General features: G+C 37.4%; 1 protein-coding gene across 3 annotated transcripts in view; it reads left to right on the forward strand.

Moving 5' to 3' along the window:
- Window positions 1–211: 211 nt before the first annotated feature.
- Window positions 212–14,942, forward strand: part of PRMT3 (protein arginine methyltransferase 3) — a 108,726-nt gene continuing 93,995 nt past the window's right edge. Inside the window, exons 1-8 of one of the 3 annotated variants that reach the window (XM_028517211.2) lie at window positions 212–427; window positions 703–838; window positions 2,437–2,519; window positions 4,110–4,159; window positions 4,757–4,859; window positions 5,824–5,983; window positions 7,259–7,403; window positions 11,694–11,759. In XM_028517211.2, the coding sequence (XP_028373012.1) occupies window positions 400–427; window positions 703–838; window positions 2,437–2,519; window positions 4,110–4,159; window positions 4,757–4,859; window positions 5,824–5,983; window positions 7,259–7,403; window positions 11,694–11,759 (771 nt within the window). In that variant the 5' untranslated portion in view covers window positions 212–399. The remainder of the gene's footprint in view (window positions 428–702; window positions 839–2,436; window positions 2,520–4,109; window positions 4,160–4,756; window positions 4,860–5,823; window positions 5,984–7,258; window positions 7,404–11,693; window positions 11,760–14,942) is intronic. The other 2 variants (XM_036029143.1, XM_028517213.2) reach the window with 2 other exon arrangements.

The raw sequence follows: 14,942 nt of genomic DNA on the forward strand, positions 1-14,942 counted from the left end.
CTCCGGGCGCCAGGCTGGAGGCCAGGACCTCCCACTACCTTAGGAAGCCCGAAGACACAGCAAAACACGTGTCCTAGCCTCAGACGCTCAGACATCTCATTGCTTAGCTGACTCGCACTGCGTCAACCTTGCGGCAAGAGGAGGAAGCACAGTCGGGCTTTTCGCCCCGCCCACCCGGTCACATGACCAGCACGGGGCCTGAGGACCGGAAGCGCTCGCGAGCCAGCGCGCGCGTTCTCGCGTTTCTGGTACCCGTGAAGTTCCCCGAATCTCCTATCCTGCTGCGCGCTCGCTCGCGCTCGCTCCCGAGTCCCGGTCGCTAGAGTTCCGCGGCGTTCGCGCGCACTTCGCAGCCAGGTCCCCGCCCCCTGCACGCCGGGCTCTCTGGGCACCACAGCCATGTGCTCGTTAGCGTCGGGCGCTACCGGTGGGTATCCCCGACCCTCAGCACCCGGCTCTCCCAGCCCCCAGGCCTCGCCGCCGCGGGGCCGGTGAAAGACCCCTTCCTCCCCGTGCGCACTCAGGGACCCGGAACCCGGGCGGTAGGGCCCTGCAGGGAGGGTGGGGGAGGTGCTGGGGAGGGCCGCTGGGGAGTGGGACGCGGGCAGCGCCCTTCAGCAGTGGAAAGCCTTTTCCCCACCCTCCTCGAGCGGTGGGTTCGCACTGGCGTGCGGAGCGGATCTGATCCTTTGCGTGTGCTAGGCGGCCGAAGCGCTTTGGTGGATGAGGAGGACCTGCCAGATCTGTCAGACAGCGGGGACGAGGCCGCCTGGGAGGATGAGGACGATGCCGAGCTCCCCCACGACAAGCAGCAGACTCCCTGCCTGTTCTGTGACAGGTTCGTCCAGCTCTGCGCCAGGCTTCAGCCCAGGGGGCCGGGCCGCGTGCGACTGTGTGGTCTGCTCGCCTGGAGTCAGAGTGGCCTGCCTTCGAATTCTCCAGCCAGTGGTCTGGAGTGGGGCTTGTTGAAGACCCTGAGTGGTATAGGGGGAGTAGCCTTGGGCTGCACCCAGGTTGTCTTCGACAGGCCTCAGTTTCCCCGTGTGTAAAATAGTAAGGTTCTGGACCGGATCTGTGGTTCCTAAATCCGGTTGTGCACCTTTGTCAACTGAGACGCTTAAAAAATAAAATACAAATGCTGAACTCTGCACCCCAGTCCTTCTAAGTCACAATTGGGGTCTAGGAATCGTTTATAAAGGCACTATCTCAGGCAATCGTAATGAATACCAAGTTTCCAAGTCACTGAACTAAAAAATCTCTCAGGACCCTCTCAGCTTTGCCACTCCGTAATTCTCTGTCAAGTAGAGAGCTTCTCAGGTGTAATACTTCATTTGACCCATTTAAAGAATTACCTTTCTGAGGGCAGGGCTCCCCATGTATCAAAGAGGAAGGAATTGATGCTGTTTCACTTAGGTTAAAAGAGACTGCAATACCAATACCTTTTCAAGGCCACAAAGCTGTGATTTGTCATATCCAAATCCCTGTTCTTTCCACTTAAAATTCTACCTCTTCACCTCAACAAGTGTTGTTTGACTTTGGCTGCTGCCCTGGCACATGGGCATGAAAGAGGCCTGGTTGGCATGGGCTAGGGTTCCTTTAATAAACATTTTCCAGTTTTTCTTAAATCTGGGCCCTAGTGCTGGCTGGTGGTATTTTAGCTCCTCTTGATTCGTCATTGTCCTCACATGTAGCCTCCTTTGGGTGGGTGTAGAATGTCTACTCATACTCGATCGTAAAATTTGTTGAACGTCAGGATGTACGTCATTGTGATAGGTTGCATCAGTACTGCAAAACTGACCTATCTTGGTAAATGTGTGTTGCAAGCTAACTGCTGCATATGTGCTGGGCATATAAAAGAGGCATGCAGCTTCTTTGCTGTGTATTCCTACTTTGTGTCCTTCAGTTTTGTGGGTCACACACTGAAGAGGCTTGGTCCTCACGGTGTCTGTCGTGCAAGTCCTGTAGGAACACTACAAGATCTCTTTTGAAATAAGGGCGCTGTGGGACTATGCCAGCTGTAAAATTAGGTTTGATGCTGTACTTCTGAAAGCAGTTTGAGCTTTGCCAGTTCGGAGTCTCCAAAAGCAGAGTTGACACCTAAAGGAGAAAAGAATCCTACACAGGGAATTTTCATATCTTGAGAGAAGCAGGATCTGTCAAAGGGAGTTCTCTTAAAATTGTTTTGATACATTTCCATGCTATTAATGGGCAAGTAAATTACCTTTGACATTTAATCGGTAGTTGGTTTAATAAGATGGAACTCAGAAGTAAATTCCATTTAGAAGTTCTGAGTCCTTGACATCTGCAGATGTTTGTTTCCTCTTAATTGGAAATAAAACTAGAAACTAGCAGAGTGGGGGAGATGCATATTTAATAAGGGTTCAATATGTAGACTTCTTGGGGACTTTCTCATGAAGCTGTGCCTTGGTTTTTCAGGTTATTTACCTCTGCTGAAGAAACTTTTTCCCACTGTAAGTCTGAGCATCAATTTAATATTGATACCATGGTCCATAAACATGGTGAGTATTTTTTAGAATAGGAAAATTTTAGTTGTAAAATTTAAGTTTCTTTTTCTTTTTTTTTTAAAGATTTTATTTATTTATTTTTAGAGAGGTAAGGGAGGGAGAGAGAGAGAGAGAAACATCAATGTGCGGTTGCTGGGGATCATGGCCTGCAACCCAGGCATGTACCCTGACTGTGAATCGAACCTGGGACACTTTGGTTCGAAGCCCGAGCTCAATCCACTGAGCTACGCCAGCCAGGGCTAAGTTTCAACTTTACATTTTTCCAGCCTTTGCGTTTTTAAACAAGTCCAGTACAGTGAAACATACAGCAACACCTGATCTTTGACAGTGGCCTTTGAGGAAAGATTAAATGTCATTCTTCTAGATAAGACTCACTGTATTTAAACTTGTATTGACAACTAAAAAGGAAAAACCTTGGCATGGGATAGCATTTTTATCATATTTGAATTAAGGAGAACAAGCATAAAGGTGAACTTGGAAAAGGAGGCGGGACATTAGGAAAAAAGACAACTTACCAGGTGAAAACACAACGTGAACTTCAAGGCATACAGGGTTGAATTTTATAAGGAGTTTGGTAAAAAAGTACAGAAAAAGGATTGATGAAATTAAGGTAGTAAGCAAAATAGACAACGATTCTTTTGAAATTTGTAGTTAAACATACCTAGTTTACAACTAAAGCCTTCTACTTCTTTAAGTGGATATAGAAGACCTGCACTATTCTACTAACATTAACTAAATATAGAATTGTTTTTTAGGCCCCTGTATCTCCTAACAGCTGGAAAGGGGATTACATAAGCATGTGATATAATATGTTAATAAACAATAAATTCAGGTACAACTTCTTTTATAAGGCATGGATGACTTCGTGTCAATGGACTTTTTCCATGTTTTTAATGTGCATTTTTAAACTGAATTGGAATCATACTTTGAATATAATTTTGTATTTTTTTCTCTTACCAAAAACGGGTTTTTGTGTGCTATTATGAACATAAAAGGTTTTGTATGCCATTATGTTCCTCATAACAACATTTCTCAGGAGAAATAATAAATGTTTGGATATGCTGTTTTCCCTTGATTTAAATGCCGACTCATTTCTGGAAAGATATGAGAACCAAATAACAAGCCTCATTGTCTTTCAATTTGCATCATTTAATTTTATATTAAAGCTAGTGTATACTTTGTATACTCTGTCTCCTGGCAAGATTATAATTTGGTAGGAACCATAAAAATTGGGGATGAAGAAACTTTCAAGTCTAATATTAACTGCCCAATACTTGGCAAAGTCTATGACCTAATTTTCCTGATGTATTGTTCTTAGAAATGAGGAGAATTCTAAAAATTAATTTCTCATATTTTAGAAATGCAAGAAAAACAATTAGAAAATTGTCATCTATGCTGGCTGTTTCTCAGTTAAAATATTAGAAGTATCAAAGTTACTGTTTCTAGTTCTTAATAAGAAATTAAAAATATTTTAAGCTGTAGTTTAGAGGACAAATATTTTATTGTCTCAGAAAAGCCTCTATAGAGCAGGTCATTTAAAGAAAGCTCATGTTTAAATATATGAATTGTTTTTTCCCCCCTCAGGGCTTGAATTTTATGGATACATTAAACTGATAAATTTTATTAGACTTAAGGTAAGTTGATACCTTAGTTTACAATTTTTTTGAAACTAAAGAAGTGCCACAACCAGTGGTGATTAAAAGAATACAAGGAACTAGGATACATGGAACCTCTTTAAATTTGTCAGTCCTCATATTGGAATCATGGACATCAGGCCATGCCACAATATATATTACCAAGTACATATACACCATGCTTAATGCGTCATTTTTAACTGCATTTAAGAGATGAATCAGTGTTAGATAAAAAAAGTAATTCAGAGTCAAATGATAGGAAATACTGATAGTATTTCTGTAGCACCAAAAACAATTTCTAGTGTGATTTCAAGTACTGTGGTAGTTCTCTTTTTTCTATGGTTCAAATATTTTATTCTTTTTTCTGTTTTATTCAAATGTTTTTATTGTCACTTCTTCCATATCCAAACAATACAAAATTGTGCATTGAAACCATCTAATCTAGTTAATGAAATGATAGTTGAACATAAACTTCTTAAATAGAGATTTTGTGTAATGTAGACATGATTTCCTTTCTGTTTAATTTTCCTAGTTTTTGCTAGGGAGATTTTGTGATTATATGCTGTGAAAAAAACATGCGATTAATTTTACATCCAGAATCCTACAGTTGAGTATATGAATTCCATATACAACCCAGTGCCTTGGGAAAAAGAAGAGTATTTAAAGCCGGTATTAGAAGATGATCTTTTACTTCAATTTGGTAAGTGAATAACACCCTTTGTGGATTATGTTTCAGATATTATACTATACTTTTAAAAAAGTAAGTAAACTTCATTTCATTTGTTCAAATTTCATTAGTTTTTTTCTACTCTCCTCTTTCTGTTCCAAGATCTCCTCTAGGATACCGTAATGCATTTAGTTGTCCTGTCTCCTCAAGCCCTTCTTGGCTATGACAGTTTTCCTGGCTTTCCTTGTTTTTCATGACCTTGACAGTTTTAAGGGGTACTAGTAGACAGAGATTTAAGGTGGAACATGATTTGCATAGTTCAAAGTATCTTCCCAAGAAAGTATTTACTACAAAAGAGATGTTAACTTTTCAGTGGAGAAATCTGGCCAACACTGCTACAACCAAGTGATCCACGCAGGCCTGAGTTTGAATCTTAGTTTCTTCATTATTCAGCTGTATACCTTTGGGCTAATCGCTTAATTTTTCTGAGATTTATCTTCCCCATGCCTTAACATAGGGATAATTATGTACATCTTAGGTTTGTTTTGAGGATGACCTGAGATGTAATGCATGTATTTGAAAGATATCTGGTGATCAGTAAATAGTAGGGTTTTTTCCTTCCACTTTTTTGTTTCTTCCTGGGTTTGGTTCAGTATAATTAATGCTTATATATGTGTTTAATTTAGCCAAGTAATGAAAAACTTAGATTAACAGCATGCTCTTTAAATTCAAATTAAGGTAATTTGAATGTTATATATTTACTTCATTTAAAGTATTTTTACCATTTTTTTAGTTGGCTGCCTAATAGTCAGTTAGTATAAGCAAGGTGGGGAAAAACTAGGTTTACAGTTGTTGGTATGAAAAATAATACAAGAATACATTGTGTTTTGCCTTCTCACAACTGTAAACCTGCTTCTGCCACACCCTGTATTTCCAGCTTATTTCTATGTCCTTCATTGTTATAAGATGGTCTGCTAATGTCCATTTATTTCTTCAGATGTAGAAGATCTTTACGAACCAGTGTCAGTCCCATTCTCATTCCCCAATGGACTCAGTGAAAACACCTCTGTTGTTGAGAAACTGAAGCACATGGAGTCCAGGGCACTGTCTGCCGAAGCCGCTTTAGCTAGAGCACGTGAGGATCTGCACAGAATGAAGTAATTTGTCAGTCTTACAGAAAATTAATTGTTTAGACCTAAAAAATAATGCAACTAATAGTAAGGCAGAATGTGGTAAAACATTTCATATACTTGAAAGTACAAGGTAGATATTCTAGTACATTAAAGATATGCAACAATACTGTTAATACATTGTGGACATTGGTTAGCATAAAATTCTGTAGTTTTAACTCTTCTCATATACTTTATAATTTTATACTAATGTTAATTGTTCTGGGGAGTTACTGTTTTCATTCTTTGATACTGCCTTTGAATTACCTTGTTTCTAGCAGATTTCTCCATTTTACTTTTCCTCTTCTAGGGTTTTAACTGGTAGGATTAAGATGTTTAGGTTTGGGTGAAATACAGGCTTAAAATTTTTGTTTTTAAAGAATCAAAATGTAATTATGGTACAGTATTTAATCAGGAAGCCAGATACATAGGATGTTTTTTTCCAGTGAGTGATTTAGCATTATACTGGCTTAGTACTTCTCAGAGTTCAATGTGTATGTAAATCACCTGGGGACCTTGTTAAACTGTAGATTCTCATTCAGGAGTTCTGGAGTAGGGCCTGAGATTCTGCATTTCTACCAAGTAGTCCTCTAGCTTTACCTGTTGGGTTTGTGAGTTCCCATTTATTAGTTTGCCAGAGTTTTCAGCAGAAAGGATAGTATAGTTGATTATAGCTCCCCTTACCTGTTTCTGAGATTATATGCTGGGTAGCCCAGTAACCACCCACAACTGTACTGTCTGTGTCTTTGTACTTCTCTGCATGTGTATCTTACCGATTTCAATATGTTGTGATCGAAGAGCGAAGTAGGTTTTAGAGCTGGTGTGGGTGGTGTTCGTATATGTAAATCTCAGTTTGGGTCCACTTTCTGCCCATATAACCCTTTGACGAGATAATAGTTTTTAAAAAATAAAGAGCTGAAATACAGTATTGCATTGATTCAGCTACTAAAATAAGGTTTCGGAATATTAAGAATAATAAAGTTGAATAAAGGTAATGTGCTTATCCAGTTGAAAGATGTAAACAGCAATAATCTGCTGTTGGCAGTGCTTGCCCGATTTGCAGAAGGAATGCTTACAACTGGGTTTGAGTATGCCATCGCCTAAGATCCAGCAGGGGGAGCTTTCAGTTGCGTAAGATAGAAGGTGCTTTAGAAGGCTCATCACACTCCACACCCGCCCCCTTCCTCTTCCTCAACCTCTAGCCTTTCCTTTTTTCATGGTCTAATAAACCTGTCTCAAGGGTGTATTTCAAATTGATTACAGACAGTTTGCTCAGGATTTCGTGATGAACGCAGATGTCAAAACCGGATCGGCATCTTCTACTGCCATTGCAGACCTCCAGGAGGATGAGGATGGTGTTTACTTCAGCTCATATGGGCATTATGGGATACATGAAGAAATGCTAAAGGTTAGAGAAGAGCGTGAATGCACCAAATCCATGCTAAAGGAAAAATTTAATTAAACAGATTCTTAATACATATGCTGTAGAACTGCTTTTTTTTTTTTTTTTTGATAACTGCTTTTTAAATCTCTGGTGCTTGATAGCTCATCTTGGGTTGAAAAGATTACAGAAGCATCAAAGTTATTTAAATTCTGTTTAAGATCATTAATATTAAACTATTATGGCATCACTTTTGTTTTAAATAGAACATAGGAAAAAATTGCTGACAATTTTAGTCTTCTCAAGAACTGTTAAATAGGAACTAATAAATTATATATTTGTCTTTAAAAGTACAAAGGAAGTGATTAACTTAGTGTTTTAAATAGCTATACTGACTTCAGTTTGGTACAAAATTTTGCTATAAATAATTCTCAATTGTTATGACAACTTTTTTACATTTGAAACTGACATATGGAGGAATTTTCTGAATTGGTTAAATGAGGTATTTAAGTTTGGTTGGCTTTAATTGTAATAGTAATGTCTATATAAAATACAAGTAGATTTCTAGTTATATCTGGCAGTTACACATTTTATCATGTGTTACAGTGTAGATTGTAAAACAGCAAGATACAATTCTTTAATTCTCTAAACCTGTAATTCTCTTAACTAGAGTAAAACATATTAGAATTAAAAAATTATTAAAAATTTTAAATGTTTATTCATGAATTTTAGATGCCACTACCTTTTCTTGAAACCAGCAAACAAAAAATTCCCTCCTAAATCCTTCCTCAAAAGGATGTTTTATTTTATGGAAGCCGTAGGACTATGTTCCCCTGAAACAGAAGCATGGAAAATAGCCTGGGGATTAATTGCATGTTTATGTTTTGTTTATTCAGTTTTGTAGAACCAAAGAGTGAAGGTTTGCTGATTAATTGCAATTGAAATTACCTAAGGCCTTTTAAAGCAGTGCCATGCCATTTTTTCACTAATGACGCGTCACAATTGTGCTTTGTGTTGTCACTTGGGTGATGGCGTAACATTACAAATAACAGTTACAAGTAATACATTAAGTCCAGAGTGAAATTGTTTAAAATAAATGGACTTACTTAGGTTTTTCATCAAAATTGAATTAATTTTATTGTGTCTAGAATATTTTCTTTGAAGGAGTTAATCTAAGCCCACATTTTTCATTTTAAATCACCCATCAATATTAATGCCAAGAACCTTTAATGCCTTTGATATAGAAATCATGTTGCATTTTTCAGAAATGTAAGGTTGAGACACATGTGAATGTCTTCAGCACGCTCATCAGGGAAGTCCACATTGCAAATAATACTCTGGAAGTCCAGAGTATTATTTGCAATACTCTGTCCTGGATACTTGTAGCCATGTAGCAATAAGTAAAAGATCCTCACACCGGATCATATATGTTTAAGTCCTTTTGATGTGCCCAGTACACAGAGACTTAAGTTCCAGCCTGAATCTTTCTTCTTTAGAGAATCATTCTAAGAATCCTTATTAATATAATTCTCCATGCCTTAGTTTCCCTTAGCTGCTATATAATGTGGTTATCTTTCCTTGAAGATGACTTAAGTGTTCATAGGAAATGTGGATATATTCCATTCAAAAGGAGCTGTTTGTCCATTTTATATTTCGCTGAGTTATATACTACAGATGAATATGAAATATGCTTTACATATTTCTTCTGTTTCTTATCAAAAACATTTCTTAGCACATAGTCTGTTCATGTTTCTGCTACTATCAGAATCTCACCTGATCTTTATAAATAATTTAAATTGAGAAACGTTATACATAGGACTTATTTTTGTTTTTAGAATTAACCTTTCTTTTATGGGATTATTTGTATTTCTTGTTGCTTAGTCTCAGATATTTCAATAGCGTTATTTTGACATGTTAGGATTATATTTATAAATAAAGGTAGTTTATGAACTTATTTACTGGAGTTCAGATGATTTTTTTTTGAATTCCAGAGGTACAGTTAATAGAGGGATGGATAACATGAACTTTCAAAATCCTTTGCCACTTTGTCATTCTGAAGAAGCATCATTGTTGACTAATGTTGTAAATCTGAGATGTATCACTCTCTTTTTTCTTTTTTTCCAAGAACATTGTTCATTCTGGTGAACATTTATCACGGATCATAGAACCATTGAATAATTTTTCTTTACTACATTCTTCTCATTGTATTGCAGCTGACCTCAAGCATTCTGTTCATTTTCATGAGCCTGTATATTTAAAACATAATGTCATTTTTATATGTAAAATTTATAGTATATAATTTTCCTGTTGTCTTTAGTCTTAAAATTTTTTTATATTCATAGGAATGATTTCATGATACTTTACCTGTCTTAGAAGATTATCTTGCTTTTTAGTATCGGAGCTCCAATTTTATTCTTTTTTTGTTTGTTTTTCATGGTGTAATAGTCTGGTGCAAAATACAATTTTTAAATTTCTGCTTATTACTTTATTTTGTATGAAGTGTTAGTTTTGTTAGGATAAGTTTTTAGAAGCGGTTATGAGGGCTAGTCTTTTATTTGCTTGCATTTTCTTATCTAGTGGAGTTTTCTTTCAAAAATTCAGTTATTAAGTTGAAACCGCTCTAAGGCTCTCTGTTAGGTGTACTTTGGATTTCGCTGCACTGGGGTGAGCATGTGAACAAAGACCCAGGGACATACAGGGGGGCCTGGATGAAGGGTGGTAGTTGAGTGGGGCAGCAGTGCGTGAACTTGGGACAGGACTTGGGATGCTGATGATTGAGTTGGAGCAGCGGTGAAGCAGTGTGATTGGTGAGAGTTTTCCAAGTGACCGCTTTCCTGACTGATGTTCACCCCGTGTAGGTTTTATTGTGTCAGCAAAAATCACTGGTTATGGTATAAGAAGAGTGTAAAAATGTATGAAATGCTGTGTATTTTAAGTTTTAAAATTAGTTAATATGTGTAAACTTAATGTAAACATTGCATTTTTAAAAAGTAATTCTTAAAATCTTTCAGGGAAAGATTTTGTTTTTTTTAAAGGTTGAGAAGTTATTTTATTGGTTCTCAAATCTGTCTTTATTTTTTTCAAGATTTTATTTATTTGTTTTTAGAGGGATGGGAATGGAGAGAGAGAAACATCAATGTGTGGTTACCTCTCCCACACCCCCAAATGAGGGCCTGGCCCACAGCCCAGGCATGTGCCCTGACTGGGAATTGAACCAGCAACCCTTTGGTTTGCAGGCTGGCAGTCAACTGAGCCACAGCAGCCAGGGCTCAGGGAAAGATTTAGTAAACCTGATTTAAAATTTTGTTTATAAAGCCATTAATAATAATTCCATCAGAAAGCATGAAATTTCCCCTGTTTAAATCCAGCAATTAAGTAGAACAATTTGTCTTTTAATTTGATGCTTCCTTTAAAAAATTTTTAAAAATCCCTATGTAGGCAGAAAAACGTTTTTTGGGACGGCATATGGATTGTATAAATTTTATATTGTAGTATTTGGTGTAACTTTTTTTTTATATAGTGTGAAACCCTAAACTAGAATTCCCAGTCTGAGATATTTTTGTTATACTCATTTTACTCACTTGACAACAGAGCCCTTTGCTGCTTACTTTGCTGTACTTAACTGTCTCAGCCACAGTGATGCAAAACGGCATCAGCTCTGTCCGTGAACCAGCATAAATGCTGGCATTCATTGCCTGCCTTGGTCATAGGTTATGTGAGACTCCAGAGTGGGGAAGCCTCACAATGTGGGCGGCAGGTCTCCGATGATTTACTTTGAAACTTACAGGCTTTTGAGCATCATTTACTTCTATAGACATTTCTAGAAACAAAACAAGATTATAAATCTTGTACTGACAAGGAACTTTCTTAGAAAAACAATTTAAGCTTCATTTTTCATATGTAACTGTAAGTTTACATTTACCTGTTTTGTTTTTTTCTCCAGTATTTTAATGTAACTCTAATACAGGGAGACAGGTGCTAGATTCCAGGCTCTATTTAAAGGGGCAAAGTATCTTGTTCATCTTATATCATCTTTATCAGTTGAAGTTGTACGATAATGCATGTCAAGATGAAAATGTGTACATTTTAAATAACAGATTTTATTTGACTTTCAGTGATGTTCTTAAACTTTTTGTGTGTGGTGTTGCTATTTCTGTTCTTACAGTTTTCTATTAAACAGAATTAAGCTTGGTTTTTTCAGGCAAAAAATACCTATGGAAACTAGCAATGTGTGATAAAATAGCAAATAATTTTCTAAAACATTTTTTATTAGTGTGGATTATTCTGTAAACACAACATCTTCTGTCTCCACCATAGGACAAAATACGAACAGAAAGTTACCGAGATTTTATATACCAAAATCCACATATCTTCAAAGACAAGGTGAGCAACATAGGCTATTTAATTGTTCATTTCATGTGGATCTTGGACAGTAGAAATCTTCTCTGGGGTCATCATTGTGATAGCATTTGATTAATGTATTACTGGCTTTATTTTATAGAAAACTTTTATGATGCTGTTCTGTGGTGCACAATACTGGTAACAGAAATGCTGATCAGTACTGCTTGTCTTTCAATATATTTTCTTTAAACTGGAATCATTAATTACAGTGACATACCTTAGTTAAACTTTGGTAATCCAGGTAATACTGTTGGAGTATATTTTTTATTTACTATGATTCCTGTAAATTTTAAATGTATCAGATAAGCCCCATACCAGACCACACTTTTAATTAGCATTCCAGTTTGTAAATTAGTTAAAAATTAATAATTTTAAGCAGTTGGGACAAATAATGTAAGGTTGAATTTATTTTATCTGCTTGCTTTTAAGACCTTATTTATTTATTCCTTTATTAGGCACTTTAAATTTTACAGTTAATCTTCATAATGCATCAGGTTATTTCAAAGATGAGCTGTCATACTGTGTATGTCTGTTTTGGAAATTTGTGTAATTTGTTTCATTGTTTTCTTCTTTCCTTCCCTCCATCTCAAGCTTACCTCTCAAAGTTCAAGTTTTCTGTCTGTTCCTCCTTATTGGAAGTTAGTCCGCTGATTTAGTCAAGAACATTATCGTCTGCTACTTACATACCTTTGCTTGGGAATTTTTTTCCCACACTTTTTACTTCAAGAACATGTATATGACAATATATCATGTTTTTATAATTCCCCTTTTACCTCTGTTTAAAAAAGATAACCTGTCTAAGGTTATTTCATGGGCGTTACATACATTACAGCAGTGACTGAACACCTTTATATTTTAAAAACTCTCTTCCTAGTTTTTAAATTGTTTGGAGTATAACATAGATTGGCTTTTAATTTTCTATACCTGTTTCCTAACAGTGTTTCACTTGTGACTTAGCTGAAATGTATATGGTGCTCTGATCTCTTTTGGCCAAAGCAGTAACTATCATGAAAGGTTTATGATGGTGTGTGTCTGTTTTTGCTGATTTCCATTATAGACAAACAGCGATTTCATTTTTTAAATCTTAATTTTATCAGTTCTTTGTACTTCACTATCTTTTATGCATTTTATATGTTACTGCAGCAGACACTAAGAATTTTTTATACTTTTTATATTTATACTCAAGTGTTAGAAAAATTTTATTTAATATGCATGTTTAAAAAAACCACTTTGGAGGACTTCTGAGTCAAGATGGAGGTATAGGTAAACATGCCTCATGTCCATGCACAACTATAACCAAAAATACAGCTACCCTACAAAACAAACATCACCCAGGATGTGTGGAAGTCTCTGTGGAACTCTGATAACCAAGTGTTCAAAGCTGTGAACACTTGATAATCAAGCTTTGTGGAAGTCTGATAACCAAGTGTTCAAAGAAGCCATATTCATCCAGAGGTAGGAAGGGTGGAGTTGCGGAGAGGTATGGAGATGACAAGTGGCACAGAGAGGCGCAGGATGGGAACAGGCAGTCCCATATCCACATGTGGTGGATAAAAAGTGGGAAGGATACCTTGGGAGCAAAGGATCCTGGCCCCAGTTCAGACCACCCAGCCCAGGGTCCTAGCACCTGGAAGATAAATCCCTATGACTTATGGCTGTAAAGACCAGTAGGGGTTGGAGCAGCAGAAGAAATGGCATCCTGTTAAAAGACCTGCAACAGATTTAGGGCTCACATACACCTGCCCATTCTGGGATTCAGTGCCAGGGCAAGAGCTGGAAGGACACTAGGGGTATATGGGGAGAAGGTGAAGTTCAAGTGGAGAGACAGCTTCCTTCTGAGCAAAACTCCAGAGGCCAGGCAGTGGTGTTGTCCCCACTGCAAGACCTCCACTACACAGAACAACAGAGCAGTGATGTGGGTTGCCCCACCTTCCAGATAACCTAAAGCTCCACCCCATACAACTTAACAGGTGCACCAAAGAGTGGGAATCAAAGCAGCTCTAGCTAATACACAGAAACAAACACAAGGAGGCTGCCAGAATGAGGAGACAGACAAATAAGGTTCAGATGAAAGAACAGAACAGAACTCCAGAAAGAGAAGTTAGTGAAGTGGAGATAAGCAATCTGTCAGATGCACAGTTCAAAACACTGGTTATCAGGATGTTCCAGGAACTCATTGGGTACTTCAACGCCATAATGAGACAGAAATGAAGGTTGAATTAAGTGAAATAAAGACGCATCTACAGGGAAGCAACAGTGGAGAAGGTGAAGCTGAGAATCAAATCAACAATTGGAACACAAGGAAGGTAAAAGCATTAGAATAGCAGGAAGAAAAAAATGAGGATAGGCTTAGGAACCTCTAGGACAACTTTAAACATACCAACATTCGAATCATAGAGGTGCCATAAGGAGAAGAGGAATAACAAGAAATTGAAATCTTATTTGGAAAAATAATGGAAGAAAACTTCCCTAATTCGGTAAAGGAAATACACATCGAAGTCCAGGGGCACAGAGAATCCCAAACAAGTTGGACCCAAACAGGAACACACCAAGACACATAACTGAAATGCCAAAGGTTAAAATAAAGAGAGAATCTTAAAAGTAGCTAGAGAAAAGCAGACAATTACCTACAGGAGAGTGTCCATAAGACTAGCAGCTGATTTCTCAAAAGAAACTTTGCAGGCTAGAACGGGCTGACAAGAAGTATTCGGAGTGATGAAAAGCAAGGACCTGCAACCTAGATTACTGTATCCAGCAAAGCTGTCATTTAGAATTGAAGGCAGATAAAGTGCTTCCCAGACAAGGTAAAGCTAATGGAGTTCACTATCATCAAGCCATTATTTTATGAAATGCTAAAGGGAATTGCATAAGAAAAAGAAGATCATATTGATGAATGTTAAAATGGCAGTAAATTCATAACTGTCAATAATTGAATTCAAATAACAAACTAAGCAAACAACCAGAACAAGAACAGAATAATAGATATGGAGTTGGTGTTGAGTTGTATGAGTTCTTTATATATTTTGAAGATCAAACCCCTTTGCAAGGTATCATTGGCATATAGGTTCTCCCTTATGGTCAGTTCCCTTTTCATTTTGATGATCGTTTCTTTAGCTTTGCAGAAACTTTGTAATTTGATGTAGTCCCATCAAATTAGTCCCATTA

The sequence above is a fragment of the Phyllostomus discolor genome, chromosome 6, assembly GCF_004126475.2.
Source record: "Phyllostomus discolor isolate MPI-MPIP mPhyDis1 chromosome 6, mPhyDis1.pri.v3, whole genome shotgun sequence".
Taxonomy (NCBI): domain Eukaryota; kingdom Metazoa; phylum Chordata; class Mammalia; order Chiroptera; family Phyllostomidae; genus Phyllostomus; species Phyllostomus discolor.